Source organism: Phodopus roborovskii, unplaced genomic scaffold (genome assembly GCF_943737965.1).
Source record: "Phodopus roborovskii unplaced genomic scaffold, PHOROB, whole genome shotgun sequence".
Lineage (NCBI taxonomy): Eukaryota > Metazoa > Chordata > Mammalia > Rodentia > Cricetidae > Phodopus > Phodopus roborovskii.
In genome coordinates, this window is record NW_026126434.1 from 26,686,003 (window position 1) to 26,704,882 (window position 18,880).

The 18,880-nt window shown below is 44.4% G+C and overlaps 1 protein-coding gene across 5 annotated transcripts in view; it reads right to left on the reverse strand.

Annotated features, from left to right (window-relative positions):
- The window catches only part of CUNH6orf89 (chromosome unknown C6orf89 homolog), a 33,893-nt gene extending 19,906 nt beyond the window's left edge, over positions 1 to 13,987 (reverse strand). Inside the window, exons 1-2 of one of the 5 annotated variants that reach the window (XM_051187080.1) lie at positions 13,829 to 13,987; positions 5,321 to 5,412 (exon numbers count right to left, since the gene is read on the reverse strand). Coding sequence is in view for 2 of the 5 variants with exons in the window: in XM_051187078.1 (XP_051043035.1) it covers positions 13,264 to 13,268 (5 nt within the window). In the remaining 3 variants the exon portion in view is untranslated. Of the gene's footprint in view, positions 1 to 5,320; positions 5,413 to 9,637; positions 9,709 to 13,263; positions 13,410 to 13,828 lie in introns of those variants that run through there. The other 4 variants (XM_051187081.1, XM_051187082.1, XM_051187079.1 and 1 more) reach the window with 4 other exon arrangements.
- Between the last annotated feature and the right edge of the window lie 4,893 nt (positions 13,988 to 18,880).

Below are 18,880 nucleotides of genomic sequence, written 5' to 3' on the forward strand. Positions count from 1 at the left end.
GACCAGTCAAGCCTCAAACTCATAGAGATCTGCCTGCCTCTGCTTCCCCAGTGTTGGGATTAAAAATGTGCGTCACCAGGCAAATGACTGTTTCTTTAAAATTCTTCCTGCTTAGGCTACTTCCTTTCAGCAATGTTTCTTGACCATCTGAGGCAACAGATTTTGTGCTTTTACTCCCAAACCACAAACACAATGAACATACAAAGACAATGTCAAACTGTTGCACATGCAACACTTTTCAGATTTCTGTTTTCTGTTTTAAGACCACATCTTACTATGTTGCTCAGGGTGTTAAGAGTTCTCTGGCATGAGTGATATTCTTGACTCAAGTCTCTCCAATGCTGAGATTATAGTCTCAAACAGGCCACTGCATCTAGTTATGCATGAGTCTTAAAATGTCATTTAACTGGGCTGTGAGTGGTCATGCAGGCCTTTAATACCAGCACTCAGAAGGGAGCACCAAGTGGATCTGTGTGAGTTCCAAGCCAGCCTGATCCAGAGAGTTCTGGGCCATAGTTAGACCCAGACTCAAAAAAATTTTTTTTAATTAAATACTATTTGCTATTTTTTCATATAGGATCCCCCCCCCCTTAAAAGCAGAGGTTCTCTTATTTGCCTACTTCAGTTCTCAAGGCTTTTAGCCTTGAGAAGCTCTGACCCGGAGCCTGTGGAGTCTTCAGTAAGAAGGTGCTGCACCTGTAGGATAGGCCAACAGTCAAGCAGCTCTCAGGGAAGGAGTGGCTGGACTGTCACCGCTCAGGGCATACACGAGTGCAGCTCCTCTTCCTGAAATGTGCCTCCTGCCTCTCATGGGCACCTTCTGTTTGGTCTCCTTTCTGTCTACACACTTGGTCCACTGCTCTCAACACAGCCTGCACACCAGAATTACCTAGAGAGATTTTCCTGGGTTGCTCTACCTGGCCCCTCTTGTGGGCTGCTATGCTCATGCTACCCCAGCAGACAGGAGCCCAGGGTAAGTTCAGGAAGCTCTACTCCTCACCACTTCTGACTTTGGAACACAGACACCCCAGGGAGTGGAAAGTGGAGGCTCACTATGGTTTTGATCTTCTATATTTCTCTGAAGGCTGGTGATGCTCAGCATCTTCTCAGGTGCTTATAGGCCATTTAGAGTCCTTTTCTGTGGGAATCACTGTCCTAAGATCCCCCTTCTGCAGGAAGGGCTGTCCTATGCACACTTCTATTGGGCTGTCTCATTATTAGTCTGTAAGCATTCCCAGTGTGCCCTGTTCTGGACAGCAGGCCCTTATCAGACATTGCCAACATTCCCCTCAGACATCTAAGCTCACCTTCATCCTGCTGGCAGTACTGGGGCTGAACCAAAGGCGCTGCTCCATTTCTTTGTTGTTGTTGTTTCAAGACAGGGTTTCTCTATATTGCTTTAGAGTCTGCCCTGGAACTTGCTCTGTAGACCAGGCTGGCCTTGAATTCATAGAGATCTGCCTGCCTCTGCCTCTGCCTCCTGAGTGCTGGGACTAAAGGTATGCACCACCTACACTCAGCTCAGCTCCATTTTTTGTTTGTTTGTTTGTTTACTTATTTATTAAGGAAAAAGGTCTCATGTAGCCCAGCCTGGACTCAAACAATGCATGGCAAAGGCCTTGATTTGGTGTGCACCACCACACCTACCAGGATCTATTTGACTTCTTTTTTGTACCTTTTCTCTCTTTAAGCTATGCATGTGTGTATGAGTGCAGCTATGTGCACACGTGTGCAGGTGACTGTAGAGAGCAAAAATTTAGCACTGCTCTAACTGGGTGCTGGAAACTGAACTTGGATTCTCTATAAGAGCGGCCTTCCACTGCAACTCCACTCTCTTGATGGCAGCTTTGCAGCACAGCTTCAAACTGCAGAAATCAACCTCTTCCTCTGCAACTTGTGCTTCTTATCATATGTAGGAAACCAGAGCCTCATTTGATCTCAGAGGGTTTTTCTTTTAAAGGTTATTTTATGTAAATGGGTATATGGCTGCCTACCCTATATGTGTATGGTACACTTGGAGGCCAGAAGATGGTATCAGATCCCCTGGTTAGTCTGGAGTCACCACGTGGTTGCTGGGAATGGAACCCACGTCCTCTAGAAGAGAAGCTAGTGCACTTAACCACTGAGTCATCTCTCCAGCCATACAAATGCTTCTCTTTGTTTTCTTCTAAGAGTTTTATTATTTGATTTTATTATTATTATTATTATTATTATTATTCTTTTGTTTTTGTTTTGAGACAGGGTTTCTTTGTATAGCCTTGGCTGTTCTGTAACTAGCTCTGTAGACCAGGCTGGCCTCAAACTCACAAAGATCCACCTGCCTCAGCCTCTGGAATGCTGGGATTAAAGGCGTGTGGCACCATTGCCTGGCTCTAAGAGTTTTATAATTTTAGCTTATACATTTAGTTTTCTGAAATTTATTTATGTGTGATATAAAGAAGGATCCAACTTCATTTTCTTATAATGGATATCCTGTTGATCTACTACCACTGCTTGAAGACAGTATGTGTGAGTGTATGTGAGATGCAAGGCTGGAGGCTGAAACCAAAGCCTCATGTATGCTAGGAAAGCACTCTACCACTGAGTGTTTTCACTCTTAGTACATGGAATGCTGAGGCAGGAGGATTAAGATTTCAAGGTCAACCTGGGCTTGATTACACATCAAATTCCAGACCAGCCTGGGCTATAGAGAGAAATCCTGTTTTTGTTGTTTATTTGCTTTTAAAGGAATACACATGTACCATGTCAGTAAGTTTTGAAGTTAGAATCATTTGGGGAATGAATTGTGTGGAATAAGAGCTGAAAAAAAAAGTCAGTAAACTACTAATGGGGATGTAAAATAGTACACTGTGGAGAAACAGCTGTCAGTTTTAAAGTTAGACTACGAGTTAACATGTCATACAATAATTCTACTCATAAATATGTACCCAAAAGAACTCAAAACATATGTCTATACAAATACTGGAAGACAAATGTTAGCAATGGTATTATTTATAACAGTCCTAAAACAGAAGCAATCCAAAGAAGCAATGAACTCAGGAAAAATATGTAACATATCCACTTATGCAATATCACAGGAAAATAAAACATGATTGTGTCCTAATACAAGCTATGTGACCCAGCCTTGCCAACACTGTGATTAGGGGAAGACTATCACAAAGGTCCCAAGAGCAGGCAAGTCTACAATATAAAAAGGAGACTAATGCTTGCCTAGAGGAAAAGAGTGGAGAGAACAGGAGTGAATGGCAGTGGTTAGGGGCCCTTTCTCCAGGGTAACAAAAATGTCCTCACCTTAACCATCAGTGTCAATCATATAAACTGTGAGCATAAACTATGCTTTTTCAAGTGGGTGAACTTGGTGGCATACAAACTATCTTAATAAAGGGCTAGCTAGTGTATGTTTATGGATTTGAACTTACCCCTACTGTGGTATTTATTATCCTACACTGTGTTCTATTTCTTATTGCTCAGATACTGGCTTCTGAAGTCTATGAGGGCAGGACTCAGTACATATCCCACCAGAGTTCAATGTCTGGTGCTTATAATAAATACTTGCATATACTTGGTGACAAAAAGAATGATAAACTGGCTGAGTATCGGCAAAACAAATGATAAAGGGATTCTTTTAGAAGTCTGTAGGTCTGGGGATGTGGCTTAGTTGGCAGAGTGCTTGCCTAGCATCCATGAGGCCCTAGGTTCAATCCTTAGCACTGAGTAAACGTGGGCATGGTGACACACGTCTGTAAGGTAGAAGTAGGAGGACAGGGAGTTCATCCTTAGTTCACAGCATGTCTAGGCTGCCTTATGCAGTGCTGGCAGGCCTAGAACTCTCAGAGATCCTCCTGCCTCTGCCTGAGATCAAAGGCATGTATCAGGGCTGAAGTGATGGCTTGGTGGTTAAAAGTACTGGCTTCTCCTTCAGTTGACCTGGGTTTGATTCAAAACATCCACGGTGGCTCAAAACTATCGGTAGCTCCTGTTGTAGGAGATCTGATGCTCTGTCTGGCCTTTGAGGACATTGTAAGCATACAGGACACAGACACACATGCAGGCAAAATACCCATACACACTAAAAAATGAAGTATTTTTAAAATAAAGATCTTTTAAAAATATCTACTGCCATGCCCAGCCCTCCAATAGGATTCTCTTACCACAAGTGTCCCCAGTTACAAACTACTTGTTAGTATGTGCAGAATAGAACAATCATTACAAGTTACCCAGCTCAACGCTTTAACTTCTGGGTGAAGAAAAGATGTATCTGAAACCAGTCAGCTGAACCTAAGCTTCATCTGGACCTCACTCCTTCCATAAAGCCACTCTTGATGAGCAATCAGGAGGGACTATAAAGCACCAAGTGCCACCCCAAGGACAAACCAAACAAAAGGAGATTAGTGTTTCCAAGCCCGGTGTTGGTGGCACAAACCTTTGTGATCCAAGCACAAGTGGGAGGGTTGGGAAGCTGTGATGGACTCAGTGGGCAGAGCACCTGCTCACTACGCACAAAGCCTTGGGTTTCAGTACTGTAACAGCACATAAGAGGTACAGGCAAGAGAGTCACAAGTTCAAGGTATTCTGGCTACAAAGCAAGTTTAAGGCCAGTCTGGAATACATTACCCCCCCCCCAAACAAACAAATAAAAAGACATTTCCAAAGAACAATAAGTTAGGTGATCGCTGTAATGATTCTGTAATCATAAAATCATAAAAACCCTATTGTGAGTTTTATGGAGAATTACTGGGCACAAAAGAAATGAGTGCTGTGAAGGAAAGACAGCCATGGTATACCACAACACTCCAGTGACTGCTGCAGGGAAAAGGTGAGGGTGGTGGTGGTGGTGGTGGTGGTGGTGGTGGTGGTGGTGGTGTGTGTGTGTGTGTGTGTGTGTGTATCATGCACATGTGTTCAGAGCAGCGGTGGCAAGAACAAGGCTCTGGGCTTGGTGGTGGTGGTGGTATGTGTGTGTGTGTGTGTGTGTGTGTGTGTGTGTGTGTGTGTATCATGCATATGTGTTCAGAGCAGCGGTGGCAAGAACAAGGCTCTGGGCTCGATTCCCAGCACACATTCAAAGGGGGGAAAAATGCTAATACCATATGATCCTTTTGTGACTACTAATCCCAGAAACAGCAGTTTTCTATTTAAACTGGAGACTTGAAAAATTATCATACAGAAAGAATGTTAGTAATTGGATGTAATGTTAATTAGGCAACAACAACAATGATCTTGCCCATTTAAACACATGAAACACAAAGTCATGGCTAAGCACTGAGCATGAGAAGAATGGGTGAATTGGCTGAGGCTTGATGACAGACAATCCATTTACCTCCAGAAAGAGGGTCCAGTCTGGCAGAAAGGAACTTTGTCTCGGAGGGAAGTTCGGAAGAATGAACTTGACTCTGTAACAGTGGTTTAACCCTGTAAGGGCACAGGCAGGGTCACCAAGGGAGTTAGGAAACCAGGGCCTCTGTCCCACCCTTGACGTACTGTCGTCCTCCGTTAGCGATGCGGAAGATGTTTTCAGACCCCCAGTATAAGCCTGGAACCACATTGTACTGTTAGACACACCAGGTTTTCCTCATACATACTTATGAGGAAGTTTAATTTACCAGTTAAGCAGTAAAATAACAACAATAACTAATGATGAAATAGAACAATGATCACACTAATAAACAGTCACATGAATTTAGTCTCACTCTTAAAACATCTTGTACTTACCCTTCTTATGATGCTGTGATGGGCTAAATGCCTACACAAATCACGTGAGGTAAAGAACACAGGCATCAGATGTTACCCTTGGGACAAGACACTGCTAGTTACTACCAAGCAGGTGGCAGGCACAGTTATGGGAACACTGACAAGTGATGACTCTGCCTCAGGCAGGCTGGTGTGAGAGCTCAGCACGATACTCAGAAGGGCACACTGAAAATGTACACTGCTGACTGAAGGTACTACAGCCACAGATACTCTAGGCTACTATACTGAGTTTCTATGAGCACTGGGAGTAAGCGCTGGGAGGCTTTCAAGCCTCTTTGTTCCCTGCTGATCGTTACAGGTACACTCTGGGCCAGGAGTCAGCTCAGCAGAAGAGCCAGCCTTGATGCCCAGCACTGCAAGATGAACCACAGTAACAAAGGACCACTCCTGCAGGACACTGGCTCTCAACCACGAGTGAGTCTGTTCTTGGGGGGCATTTGTTGATGTCTGAAGAGTTTTACTGGCATCTAGTGGGTCAGGACCAGGTCACACAGGGCCCAGACAATTCTCCACAATCAAGAATGGTCCTTCTTAAAGAAAAAAAGAGCTGAGCCTGGCTCAGAGGTAAGCCAGGGTGCTGGTTTGCTGGGGAGGGGGACTTCAAGAACAGAAGCAAGCTTTGATGAGATGTTCCCCCACAAGTGCATCTGGGCCTCAGTCCCTGGGGAAACAGCATAGGATCGTGGCTCATGGAGCCGCTGGACAGAACTTGTCAGCAAAGTTCATGGAAGAACTGAACATGGCCATTCTCAGCTATAAATCGAGTTTAGGGCCATCTTGGGCTATGTAAGATCCTGATTCAAAACAAACGGGCTGGAGAAATGACTCAGCAATTCAGAATACTTGATGCTCTCACAGAGGACTGGACCTGGGTTTGTTTCCCAGCATCCACAGCATGGCTCACAACCACCTCTAACTCAAATTCTAGGGAACTTAATACCCTCTTCTGACCCCTGCAGGTACTACATGCATAAGGTATACACGAAAACACACACACACAAATAAATAAGTAAATTTTATATAAAAGTCAACCATGTTTGAGGAAAGCAAAAGAGGCTAAGAGCAGAATAAATGTAATTGTCACTTTTGCACTAGTGTGTCCAGGAACATGACATGTCCTGGACACTGACATGAACAGCTGTGGCTGCTCAGCAAATCTAAGATACAACACTGATCCAATGATACTTTGGTTACAAAGCATACATCCCAGCTGCTAAAAATGAGAACAATATCCAGAGAAACTTCTGTTGGGTTCCCTAGTTAGCTGTGGGGTGTGCTGTACACTCTTCATGAATACATTCTATTCAGCGTCATCCCAAGGTTCTCACAACTGAAGACACATTCTGCTAAAGAAAACAATGCATCCTTTAGATTGCAATTAAAAACTACCAAAAGCCAGATGTGGTGGTGAATGATTTTGGGAGGCAGAGACATATGGATCTCTGTGAGTTCAATGCCAGCCTAGTCTACGTAGTGAGTTCCAGAATGGCCAAGACTACACAGAGAGATCTTGCCTCAAAATAAATAAATAAAAACAGAAACAAAGACTACCAAGAAAAAACTGAACATATTAAAGGGGAAATAACTGGTAAAACTTTAAAATGCTTTCTATGGTACAAAACAGTCATAATTTAAAACTGTAAGTACTTAAAATATACAACACTGTAAATTTTCACTGTTGGTAAGCACAAAAGTTAATAGCTTTTACCATCCAGCAATCATACAAGTGGAGAGATATTCAAAGTAAGTGAAGTGTGGTTTTAGAGGAGATATGTGCACCCCCAAGGTCACTGCAGCACTCTTTACAATAGCCCAGACAGAAGAAACCCAAGTCCACTCACAGGTTAGTGGAGTTGATTTACATTAGGTAAAGAAAAGGTAGATATAAATACAATGGGAATTAGTTAGTCTTAAAAGGAAATGCTCAGTGAAGTCAAACAGGCTATTATATGGTACCACTATATAACTAATATGAACAAGACATGAAATAGCAACTGTAGGAGCTAGGGAAAGCCAAGAAAAATGAATCAAAGATTAGAAAGTTTTAGGAGGCTACCAAGATGGCTCAGTTGGTAAAGTGGCTTGCTGCCAACCCTGATAATCCAAGTTTGAGTGCCAGGATCCACATGGTGGAAAGAGAATGTCAACCCCTGCAGGCCATCCTCTAACCTCCACATTTGCTCCATAGCAGGTGTACATTCACATAAATACATTATACACACACAAATGTGCTAAGGTTTTACTTATAAAAGAAAAATAAATTACAGACATCTACCATACGGCAGAGTGCCTAGAGTAAATATTACATTCTATACTAAAACTAGACTTAAAGGGACTTTGAACACAACACAATGATTGAGCACTTGCCTAGCACACAGAAGGTCCTAGGTTTAACCCTCAAGCCAGAAACAAAATCAAAATAATGGGGTGGGGGAGATAACTCTGAAGGCTATGCAACTCTGAAGATCCAAGATGAATTTCTGGAACCCACAGGGGGGGAAAATGCCAGATACAGTACAGTGATAGGCACTCCTGTGGGGACTGCAGTCCCAGCCCTACTGTGGGCAGATGGGAGGGAGGCAGGGGCTAGCTTGCTCTGCATAGTGGCTGCCTTACTCCTAAGCCATCTTCTGACCTTCACAGGTGTTCAATGGCATGTGTGTACCTGTACTCACACAATTCACTAAGTAATTAAATCTTTGAAAATAAAGTGTTTTTTAAAATGCTAAGATATATCTTGCATATAATGAGGCAAGGGGGAACTTTCTGAGATGATGAACAGGCAACAGCTATGTGCCAATTTCAGTGTCTACTTCTCTCCAGCCCCACCAGGCTGCACATCTTAAAAATACACAGTTTTCTGTATGTTGAATATACTCAGTAGTTTAACATGCCAGGCATGGTCGCTTGTGATCAGGCAGGGGGTGTTCAAAGCTAGCATAGGTTACAAAGAGAGTTCCAAGACAGCCAGAGCCACACAAAGAGACCTTGTCTCAAAAAAAAAAAAAAAAAAAAAAAAAGGGTGAGGAGAGAAAGAAAACTAGTTTAACACTACAAAAAAGTTACAATCAAGGAAACTTTACTTTTCTGCATTCTATCATGGTATCTATGGCCCTCTTTCTATGCATCTCTGTCTGTTAGTTTTCTCCTGTTATTTTTAGCACTTCTACACTCTAGATTTACCCCTTCCTAACTTGAGAGAAAACAGCTACCCCATGGATGCACCTTCAATTCCATATTTTCCCCAGACCTTTTATTTTGAAAGATTTCTAACTTTTGGAAAACAGAAAGAACAATGAATATTTGCACAACGCTTAGACCCACCCGTCTGTTGTCAACACCGGTCCACACCCTGTTTCTGTTTTCATCAGAATCATTTGAAATTAAGTGTGACACATTATTAAATATTTCACCCTAAATATTCCACCATCCCATAAGAATCTCCTCTGTAACAATGAGCATGCTTCATTACTATTACCACTAAAATTACTAATTCTCTAACATTACCTAATATCCAGTATGTAGTCAAATCTCTTTCTCTTTACACACACACACACACACACACACACACACACACACACACACAACTTTTTACAAATCCAAGAGCTAACTGAACTTGATTGCTGGCTCTCTGTATTAATACAGACACTGCTAGTTTCACTTTGTTTTCTGACCTTGCAGCACAAGTCTGCACACCTTTAAACTTACCTCTATCTGCTTCAACTCTTGCTTCTTCCTGTTTCTACTGTTAAAAAAAAAAAAAAAACAAAAAAAACAAAACAAAACAAAAAAAAAAAAAAACCAAAAAACTGTCCCCTCTGGATTTGTAATAATCTCTCAGTCTTTTCCCTTCAGAGCCACATCCTGGAGGGATGGCCTCACTTACTGTCTTCTTCCTCAGGCCTCCATTCCTTCACTAACCTGCTGAATCATATTCCTGCAATTTCACTGGACCAATTTGGCTCCCCGGTCACCAATGGTTTTCCTGGTACCAAGTCCAAAGGGCATTTTTCCAGTGACCACTGCTAAGCACCGGCCATTACTACCCATTTTCTCCCCAGTCCTCACAACCTTGGCCTAATTGTCTTGTTCTCATGCCGGGGGGGGGGGGGGGGGGGTTGACATTCACCAGTTGTTCTTAACCCTCTCAAGCCCCCCACAGTGTCAACTACAGCTCTAAAGGATCCCAAATCCTTTTCAGTCCACAACTCTCTACTGAGCCCAAGAAACAACCATGTATTTACCCAAACTAAGACTGTGGATGGCACCCATGACTAAACTTGTCTTTCCTGTCAGCTCGTTCTCCCCTCACATTTCCTTCTTAAATGTTTATTTTGTGTGCACGCATACACATGGAGGTGGGGTCTGCCCTTCTACAAATGGGTCCCAGAGTCAGATCATCAGACTTTGACTTGCTCAGTCATTTCTCAGGCCCCCTCATCCTTTTTAAAATGAAGACACTAGTCCTCTGAATTTAAATTGCAACATTCCCGTGTGCCTCGTTCAGCCAATGAAATCACTCTGAATCCTTTTGACTCAGGTGGCCCATTACAGAGATACAGTCTAAATTCCCAGCCTTCTTCTTTAGCCTAAGCCTGTTCTTGTTCCCAGGTTATTTTCTGGAATGTCGTGGGCCAATCTTCTGGGCACAGTCTGGTTGGTTGCTAAGGACACTGGGGTCTGAGCTGGGAAAAGCTGGATCCACCTAGTTGCTTCTAATATTGACAACCTCCTTAAATCTTAAATGTTTCATTCCTAAAACAGGAGTAATGAACCAGATGTGGAGTACACATCTGTAAGGCTAACATTCAAGAATTAGTCAGGAGGATTAGGAGTTCCAGCCACAAAGCCTGGGCTACATACGAACCTGTCTCCAAAAAAAAAAAAAAAAAAAGGGGGGGGGCTAATTATAGCTACTCCAACTGAGGGTTATACAGTGATATATATGTGAAATGGTTGTTTCAATATCTAAGTAAATTAGAAACCTAGTAATAACTGTTATAAGATGAAGTCTAATTAGTTACCACATCCCTTTTTAATCTGGTCACCACCTACTTGATCCATCTCATTTTCCATTAACCCTTTTTCATCCCGTTTCACACCTATCTGGTTTTGTACTCATAATTTCCTCTTCCTAAAAAGCCCCTTTGCATTGCTTTGTTCAAAAACCAAACATGCTAAACCCTCAACCTGGAGTCTGTCCTTTGAACCTCATGCAGCTCCATCACTCTGTGCCCCCTCCTCCATCTCCCTCCCAAACTGCACTGTGAGTTCTTCAAGGCAGGCAAGTGGAGAAAATGCAAGAGATTTATCTTTCAAATGGAGAAAATAACACACAAAAAAGCTAAGACTAGATACAGAAATTCACTTTGGTTATGGAACCCATAAAAGGCGAGTTCACAGAAAGGACCCAAAGCGCAGTGTTTCCAGACTGTATCTGGTTGTTTGTTCACATCACTTCCTCTGAAATGCATCAGCCTGGAGAGAGTTATGATGCAGCAGGCTTGGAAGAGAGTACTTGGTGTGGTACAGAGTAGATGGGGAGGACAGGGACTCAAACTGGGTCACAAAAATGCTCAAGGCAGAAAAGGCAGCAAAGGCAGCTTCAAAGCAGATAAATGAGTAAGTGGAGGAAATGCAGGCTGCCAAGATGGCTCAGTGATTATGAGTGATTACTGCTATCTCAGAGGACCTATGTTTGGTTCTTTCTGGTACACAAATTAGAGTATGTGAATACTGAGTCAAAACAGGAAGGCAGCAAAGGTGGGCTTTTCCACATTAACACATGTGTGCATATGCACTGTACACTAAATGTATACTTGGGTGTCTTGGCTGGGTTTTGTTTAAGATATGGTTTCATATAGTCCAAGCTGGCCTTGAACTTCTGATTTTCCTGCCCCTATCTCCCAAGCCCTAGGATTAAAGGCATTTAGTACCATGTCTGACATAAGCATTTAATCTGTTTTGTTTCCTTTCAGTATAGAGAACTGAACATGGGGTCTTGTGCACACTAGACCAGCACTTCACCCGATTCCTTTCATGGTGTTTGTTTTGTCTTTTGTTCTCTTCGAGACAAGGTTTCACTGTGTAGCCCTGGCTGTCCTGGAACTCTCACTCTGTAGACCAGGCTGGCCTCAAACTCTCAGAAATCTGCCTACCTCTGCTTCCTGAGTGCTGGGATTAAAGGCATGTGCACCACTACTGCCCATCTTCATTCATGTTCTTAAGAGAGAAACTGAAATAAGTTCAAGTTAACCAAAAGAGAGAGAAATGTCTGTAAAAAGTTCCACCTGGGAACTACCACATGAGCAATGAGAAGGATTAGCATACTAAGCATGCAGTAGTCTATACTACCAACTGGGTGGTAACTAAGAGAACATTCAATAACAAGGTTATGCAGGCTTTTAGATCAAGCTGTGTGTGCTCCTCTATATGTTACCATATGCTGTGTGAAACAGCAGTTTTCAGTTTATGCCTCACCCTACGTGACTTCATCTTATGAGCAGCATTTGGCTGCATTTTAAGTGAAAATGCATATGGCGCCCCTGCCTGTCAGCTCTTCTCACAAGGCACAGATTGACAAATCACTTCTAAAAAATAAAACACACAAATCTTTTCACCTATAAGCTTATCAAAGTGGCCAGAGGTGGCATCGAAGGCCTTTAATCCAGGCATTTATGAGGGAAAGGTAGGCCTCTTGAGTTGGAGGTTAGCCTGGTCTACACAGTTGAGTTCCAGGCCATCCAGGGAGGAAAAGCAAAACAAAACCCAACCAACCAATCTACCTACCTACCTACTTACCTATGGAAATGAATTGAGACCCTATGAACACTAAGTGTACTGAATTCCTATCAGGAAAACCATTCCCAAGTATTCATAACATACAGCAGACTGATCCAGCACCCCAGCCCTACATGGACCCCAGAAAAAGCAAGACTTCTAACATTGCAATGGCAACAGCCCTCACGACTGGTCATGGGACTATGAGTGTGTTTCATAAGGGCTGACAGAGAACTCCTAACTACCCCTAGACCTCAAGCCCAGCCAGATCCCTCCCCAGAACACACCCACTGTTGATGTGGCCACCTGTCTGTCCTTCTGGGTAAGAAGTTCACCTCAAGGGCAAGGCCTAGCTCAGGGCTTCCCTCAGCGGAGACCTGCACATCTTATCTGAACACTTTCTTTTTCTTCACATCTGTAACATTCTCTGCTGCCTCACATAAGGTTTCTTTGAGCTCTGCTGTAGTCTCTTTACCCATCGTGTAGCCACTCGGTCACCCATATAGAGATATAACTACTGTGGATGTGTCGTGTCACGTGAGAGATAATATCCCCAATGAAGACTGGGATAAAATAACCTATATTTGTCAATGGCCAGCTGTCAAGGAAAATCTCGAATTCTTGGCAAAACTGCAGCCAATGGAACCCAGTTTGTGAATCTGTTCTTCAAGTCCCGGCATTGTGAAAAGACAAACGTGTCCCTTTATATTTCTAACATAGCAGCATATTCACGACATGTGGCCTGCAAGGTTAAGTCTTAAAAATGCGATATAACACCGGGCAGGTGATTTTTCTTGTACTGACAGGCAACTGTAAACAGTTCTTTTACTCGGGTCAGTACACCAAGACACGTTCCTTTCTGAAACCCGAGACGCCAGGCTTATCACATTAAGTCCACGCTTTTTAAAAAATTATAATATAATTTTATATATAAATGTCCTCCTTAACAGAGAAGGAAAGATGTCTGAGAAGGGGTCTGGGGATGCACTCTCGCGATGCTAAAGGATCCGCGACCAGGGTGGCCGAGCGGGGACGGGGCTTCTGGTTCAAGCAGGGTGGGACGCAGCTCGTCTCCCCGCCCTCGGCAGAGCCTCCGAAAGGTGCCTGGAGGTAGTCTACCCCGAGGGAGCGGCCGGGGGAAGTTGTCACTCAGCGGGACGCGCGCGGGAGGCTCTCGCACAGGGACGGGAGCGGAGGGGAAAGGTGGCGGCGGCGGCGAGGTGGGCGGCGCGAGGCTGCGGCGGCCGCGGAGGGCGGCCGGCCTCCCCCCTCCCGGCCTCGGGCCCCAGTCACTCACATGCGGGCCCGCGCCCTCTCGGGCTCCTCCCGCCTCGGGGACACCAGCCGCCGGGCGAGGAGGATGGGCCAACAACTTCCTGCTTCCGGCAGCGCGACCCGGAAGCGCTTCTCACGCAGCTGGCCGGGCCTCGAACACAAAGGGAAACCTCTTGGCGTCCCCGCGCTCCCGAAACCGGATCCGGCAAGGTCTCGGGGCGCGGGGGAGCTCTCGCGGTATTTGGAAAGCTCATGCTCTTGCGTCCCCTGGCGTCCATCTAGCGCTACTGCGCCTTCTTAGGACTAGCGTTCTCGACTCAAATCTCTCACATCGTTATCTATTTCTTCGTTTGTATCTATTGCCCGCTGATTCTGTGGTAGGAATTACTAAACGGTCTACGAAACTGCTCCAACCATACTACTGTACCATAAACATTATCACAACGCTTAACCTTCTACCAGCCAAACAAGTTTATGGAGCTGGTTAACTTACTGGAGATTTTTCTTTCAGATAGGGTATGGTTGTCCACATTTGATGCCAGATTCCTCAGTCCAAATTATCTGTGACTTTAGAACTCTTTTCTAAAAATATATTTTTACTCATTTTACTTATGTGTATGTGTGTCTCCATGAAGGTGTGTTGCATATGAGTGCATGTGCCTTCAGAGGCCAGAGGCATTGGACTTACAGAGTGGTGAGCAGAACGATGTAGGTTCTGGGAACTGAACTCAGACCCTTTGGAAGGGCAGCTCATGCTGTTACCAGCTCTCCAGCCCCTATGTCAGAGCCTTTAACTGACTTTTGCACGGGACCTGCAGGCAAAAACCTGGGCTTAGCCCTCATGCTACAACTACGGGGTGGGACAAACCAGAGAAAGAGAACAAAAAGACTAAGACTCAGGGCCATCAGGCCGCTCTATGCACCCCACCCCACAGACACATTTAAATCTCCTCATGACACCTGCCATTACCTGTTCCCTTAGCTGACACACCAAGACTGTTGAAGCTGACCTTTTCTTTACCGTTTAAAATTACATCCACACAAGCTGGAGCAGTGGATCAGCAGTTGTGAACGCTGGCTGCTCCTGCAGAGGACCGTGACTCAGCTGCCAGCACCTACATAATGTCTTAAAACTGTCTGTCACTCCAGGGGTCTGATACCCTCCTCTTACCTCCATGTGCACTGGGCACACATAACATGCATCCCAGCAAAACATGCATACACGAGAAAATAAACCCGAAACAGCATTTAATTCCAGGTCCACTAGGAACTAGAATTTGGGTTAATTTAACAATTTAAATTTATGTTAGCACTTGCTTCTAAGCCAGTATGGCACAAAGGAAACTGTATAAAAACACAAGCACGTGTTGACAGAACACATGTATGCAGAGACATTTGCTGAGCGCCAAAGAAATCCTTACTCCCAAATCCGTGGGTTTTAAACAATATGGGTTTCCCTACAATCCTGGTAGAGAACTTACAGTAGTCATGGACTCGGAGCCTAGGCTGGCCAGTGATAAGACTTAAGGTACATATGGACATTCAGGCTGAAGCATGAGTTTGAAACTTGATGCTAGTCATGTGGATGTAAGCAATACTTTCTCCTGATCCCAGAGATAAACAGCAGAGGAGGAGATGCCTTCCAGACAGAAATGACTTCCACTATGTCACTGTAGGATAAATAAAGCCTTTTAGACTTAAAATGGTAAGCTGAACTGCCTTCCCATGCTTGTATGCATGCCTAGAACAGCGAGGAGTGGGGTGGTAAAAATAGAGATGGCTGGATCAGGCATCATTTGCCTGTCCAGTGCCAGTGCAGGCTATGGAGCCCTTCCCAGACCAGGCTCTGCAGGCCATCTAGTGTCAACTGTTAACCAGATGTTGGTGATCACCAATGCTGAGGATGATATTTGGGTCTGTAAGCATCCCTGGAGGTGTCCCCTTCCTGGGTGTGAAGACACTGCTCAGCCAGTGCCATGTTCAAAGATACAGACCATGTAGTAGCTAAGCCTTAAAATAAATTTATCTATCTTGACCTTTGAAATTCTAGAAGCCCCTTCTTTAGAACAACACCTACTGAGAGTCCTGAGGAGGCCAGCAGAGTTCCGGCTATTTGGAGGTGTGAAGCAGATCATGACGTTGCATTGAAGAGGAAATGTCCCCTTCCCCTAAGGGTACCCACTTCACAGGAAAAGGTGCAGGTCAGAGTAGCAGCACCCTTAGATGAGAGGCCGGGAGAGAACAGAGAGCATCTTTAAGATTTTAGGGTCTTTAGGGTCTAGGGCTGGAGAGATAGATGGCTCAATGGTTAAGAGCAATGGCTGCTCTCTTCCAGAGGACCTGAGTTCATTTCCCAGCAACCACATGGTGGCTCACAACCATCTGTAATGAGATCTGGTGTCCTCTTTTGCAATGCAGGCATCTATGTAGCCAGAATGAATATATATATATATATATATATATATATATATATATATATATATATATATTAAAAAATCTTTAAAAACAGAAAAGAAACTAAGATAACATGTAAGCCTTGCATAGCAAGGCAGTCCAGCCAAGTAATGCTCAGGAACACTCACCTGCTTCAGATGGAGCCAGGAATGAGCCCTCAATATGTCAGAGGTGAAAGTGACAGACAGATAGACAACATCACCTTCAGCTGCCCAAATTGGTCCATTCATCTTTTAGAGCTCTTGACTCAGGCAAACTTGAGGATTCATGACCTGGATACAGCAGAGATTTCCAGGCCTAACTAATTTAAAGCAGAGTTAGAGATTTTTATAAAGATATTTTTAATGACTTAAGCCACAGGGATTAAGGGAGAAAAATAGGCACCCAGAAAGACAGACATGCCTAAGCACAAGGATGGTGTTACACGTGCTTCCCACAGCAGGGTAGCTGAAAGGAAGCTTGAGATAAGCCATGCCCAAGGAGGAGGAGGAGACAAGAGCATTTTTTGTGGTAGCCTGCCTGAATGACCCCTGAAGGCCTACTGATGCATGAGGAGTGACTCAGGCTTACCATCACCTCATCCAACCTCACAAATACAGACAAGCCTCACACAGCTCACAGGGAAAAATACAGGTCAGAAAGGACTGCACATGGAGCTGGCCTGATTCGACCCTGGATTTTTAAGTCAACATGGCTTACCTTAATATAACACAGTTGTAGAACACATTAAAGATGCCAAAACTTTAAAGATGTTTCAAAACACTTTCAAACACTTAAAAAAAAATAAAAAAAAGATAAAAAGCACCTATGATGTCAGGCTGTGGGAGCTAGCTGCTTTGATGTTTCAGTGTGAGCTTCTAATATTCTGGGCAAATGCTCTACCACTGAGCCATAGTCCCTGCCTCTGGGGTGTGTGTGTGTGTGTGTAGATCTTATGGGTGTTCATTCTTTTCTTCTGCTGTGTAGATCCCTGGCTGAACTCAGGTAATTAGGCTTGGTAGCAGGCGCCTTTACCCTCTGAGCCATCTTCTGAGCCCAAGAAACTGTCTGTCATTCTTGAGGATGGAGAGATGGTTCAGGTATTACAAGCACTTACTGCTTTGCAGAGGGCCTGGGTTCTATTCCTAGCTTCCAGGTCAAAACTGCACATAAGTCCAGTTCTAGGGCATCAGACACACTCTTCTGGCCTCTGAGGGCTCATGTGTGCCCATGGTGCATACACACACATTCAGGCACACACATACACACAAAACAAATAAAGTCACTTTTATTTATCTAGCCTTTGATGGGAGAGTTTCCCATGAATTCTTACCCCCCAGTTCTGTTGGGCTTGTAAGCCCAATGCATGCCAAGGGTTCAGATTTCTGTAATACCCTTTTCTCAATTTTCTTGGGAACCAAAGGTTGTTCGGGTTTATATTTGCTTTGTTTTTGCCTTGCTATGCAGGAAGTGGGCGGGTGGGAGGGAGGATGCATCTTAGAACTGAAGAGAGGGTGTAAATATTTCCCTACTTCTTTGCTGTTAATGGTGGGATGTTTAATATAAAACATACATTTTTCCTTGTGGCTCACTGAACTTGGAGCAAGCTGTTTGGGCTAGACTGGTTGGCCAGTCAGCTCTGTCAGCTCTGTGGATCCTTGGGTCTGTCTCTGCCTCCTCAGTGAGTAGGTCACAGATACATACCCGCCTGGCATTTCCATGAGTGCTGGGGACCTAACCTCAGGTACTTGTGCAGTGGGCACTTTACCAAGCCAGTCTAATTGGCCTACATTTCCAGCCCTAACAATACTAGTTTATTCATCCCACCTCTATCTTGTCCTCCCTCTATACCTCTTGACTCTTCTTTGTTTCTCCGGCCACCCTGAACAACTTTGGGGTGGCAACCTATCAAAAGACAATGGTTTATGTTTTTGTTGTATTTTGAGACAGGGTTTCTCTGTGTAGCCCTGACGGTCCTGTAACTCACTCTGTACACCAGACTGGCCTTGAACTCAGAGATCGGTCTGTCACCGACCGCCTCCTGAGGTTAAAGGCATGAGCCACACAGCCGGCTGCAGTCATTTGAAGTCTAGTCATTCTCTTTCCTGACCTTTTCTTCTTTCCATATGGTCCTTGCATTTGGAGGCTGGAGGATCAGAATCGCTATGTGGCACTTAACCGCGGAGTCTCAGTTTCCACATCTGAAAACCAGGAATACTGTTATCTACAGGATTGCTTTGTAAAACAGATGTAGTAGTAGTAGTAGTAATAAATAAATAATAAGTGCGCTGGGCATGGTGGTGCACACCTTAGATCCCAGCACCTGGGAGGCAGAGGCAGGAGGATCTCTGTAAGTTCGAGGCCAGCCTGGTCTACAGAGTGAGTCAGGGGTACGTACTAAGTAGTACAGCTCATTTCTGAGACATACAAATCAGGGAAATGAAAATGTATTCAATGTTTGGACATCCCTCCAATCAGAATGAAGACGGTTGTTCCCGCCTCCCGTGCATAAACAGACCAATCACCGTTCCGCAGCATGGCGCGAATCACCGCTGAAGGATCTTGCGCTTGTCTGGGTGCGTGCACTGGGTATCTCGTCTGGCTACCCCTTTCCCAGCCTCGAAAGAAACGCTTCCATCGT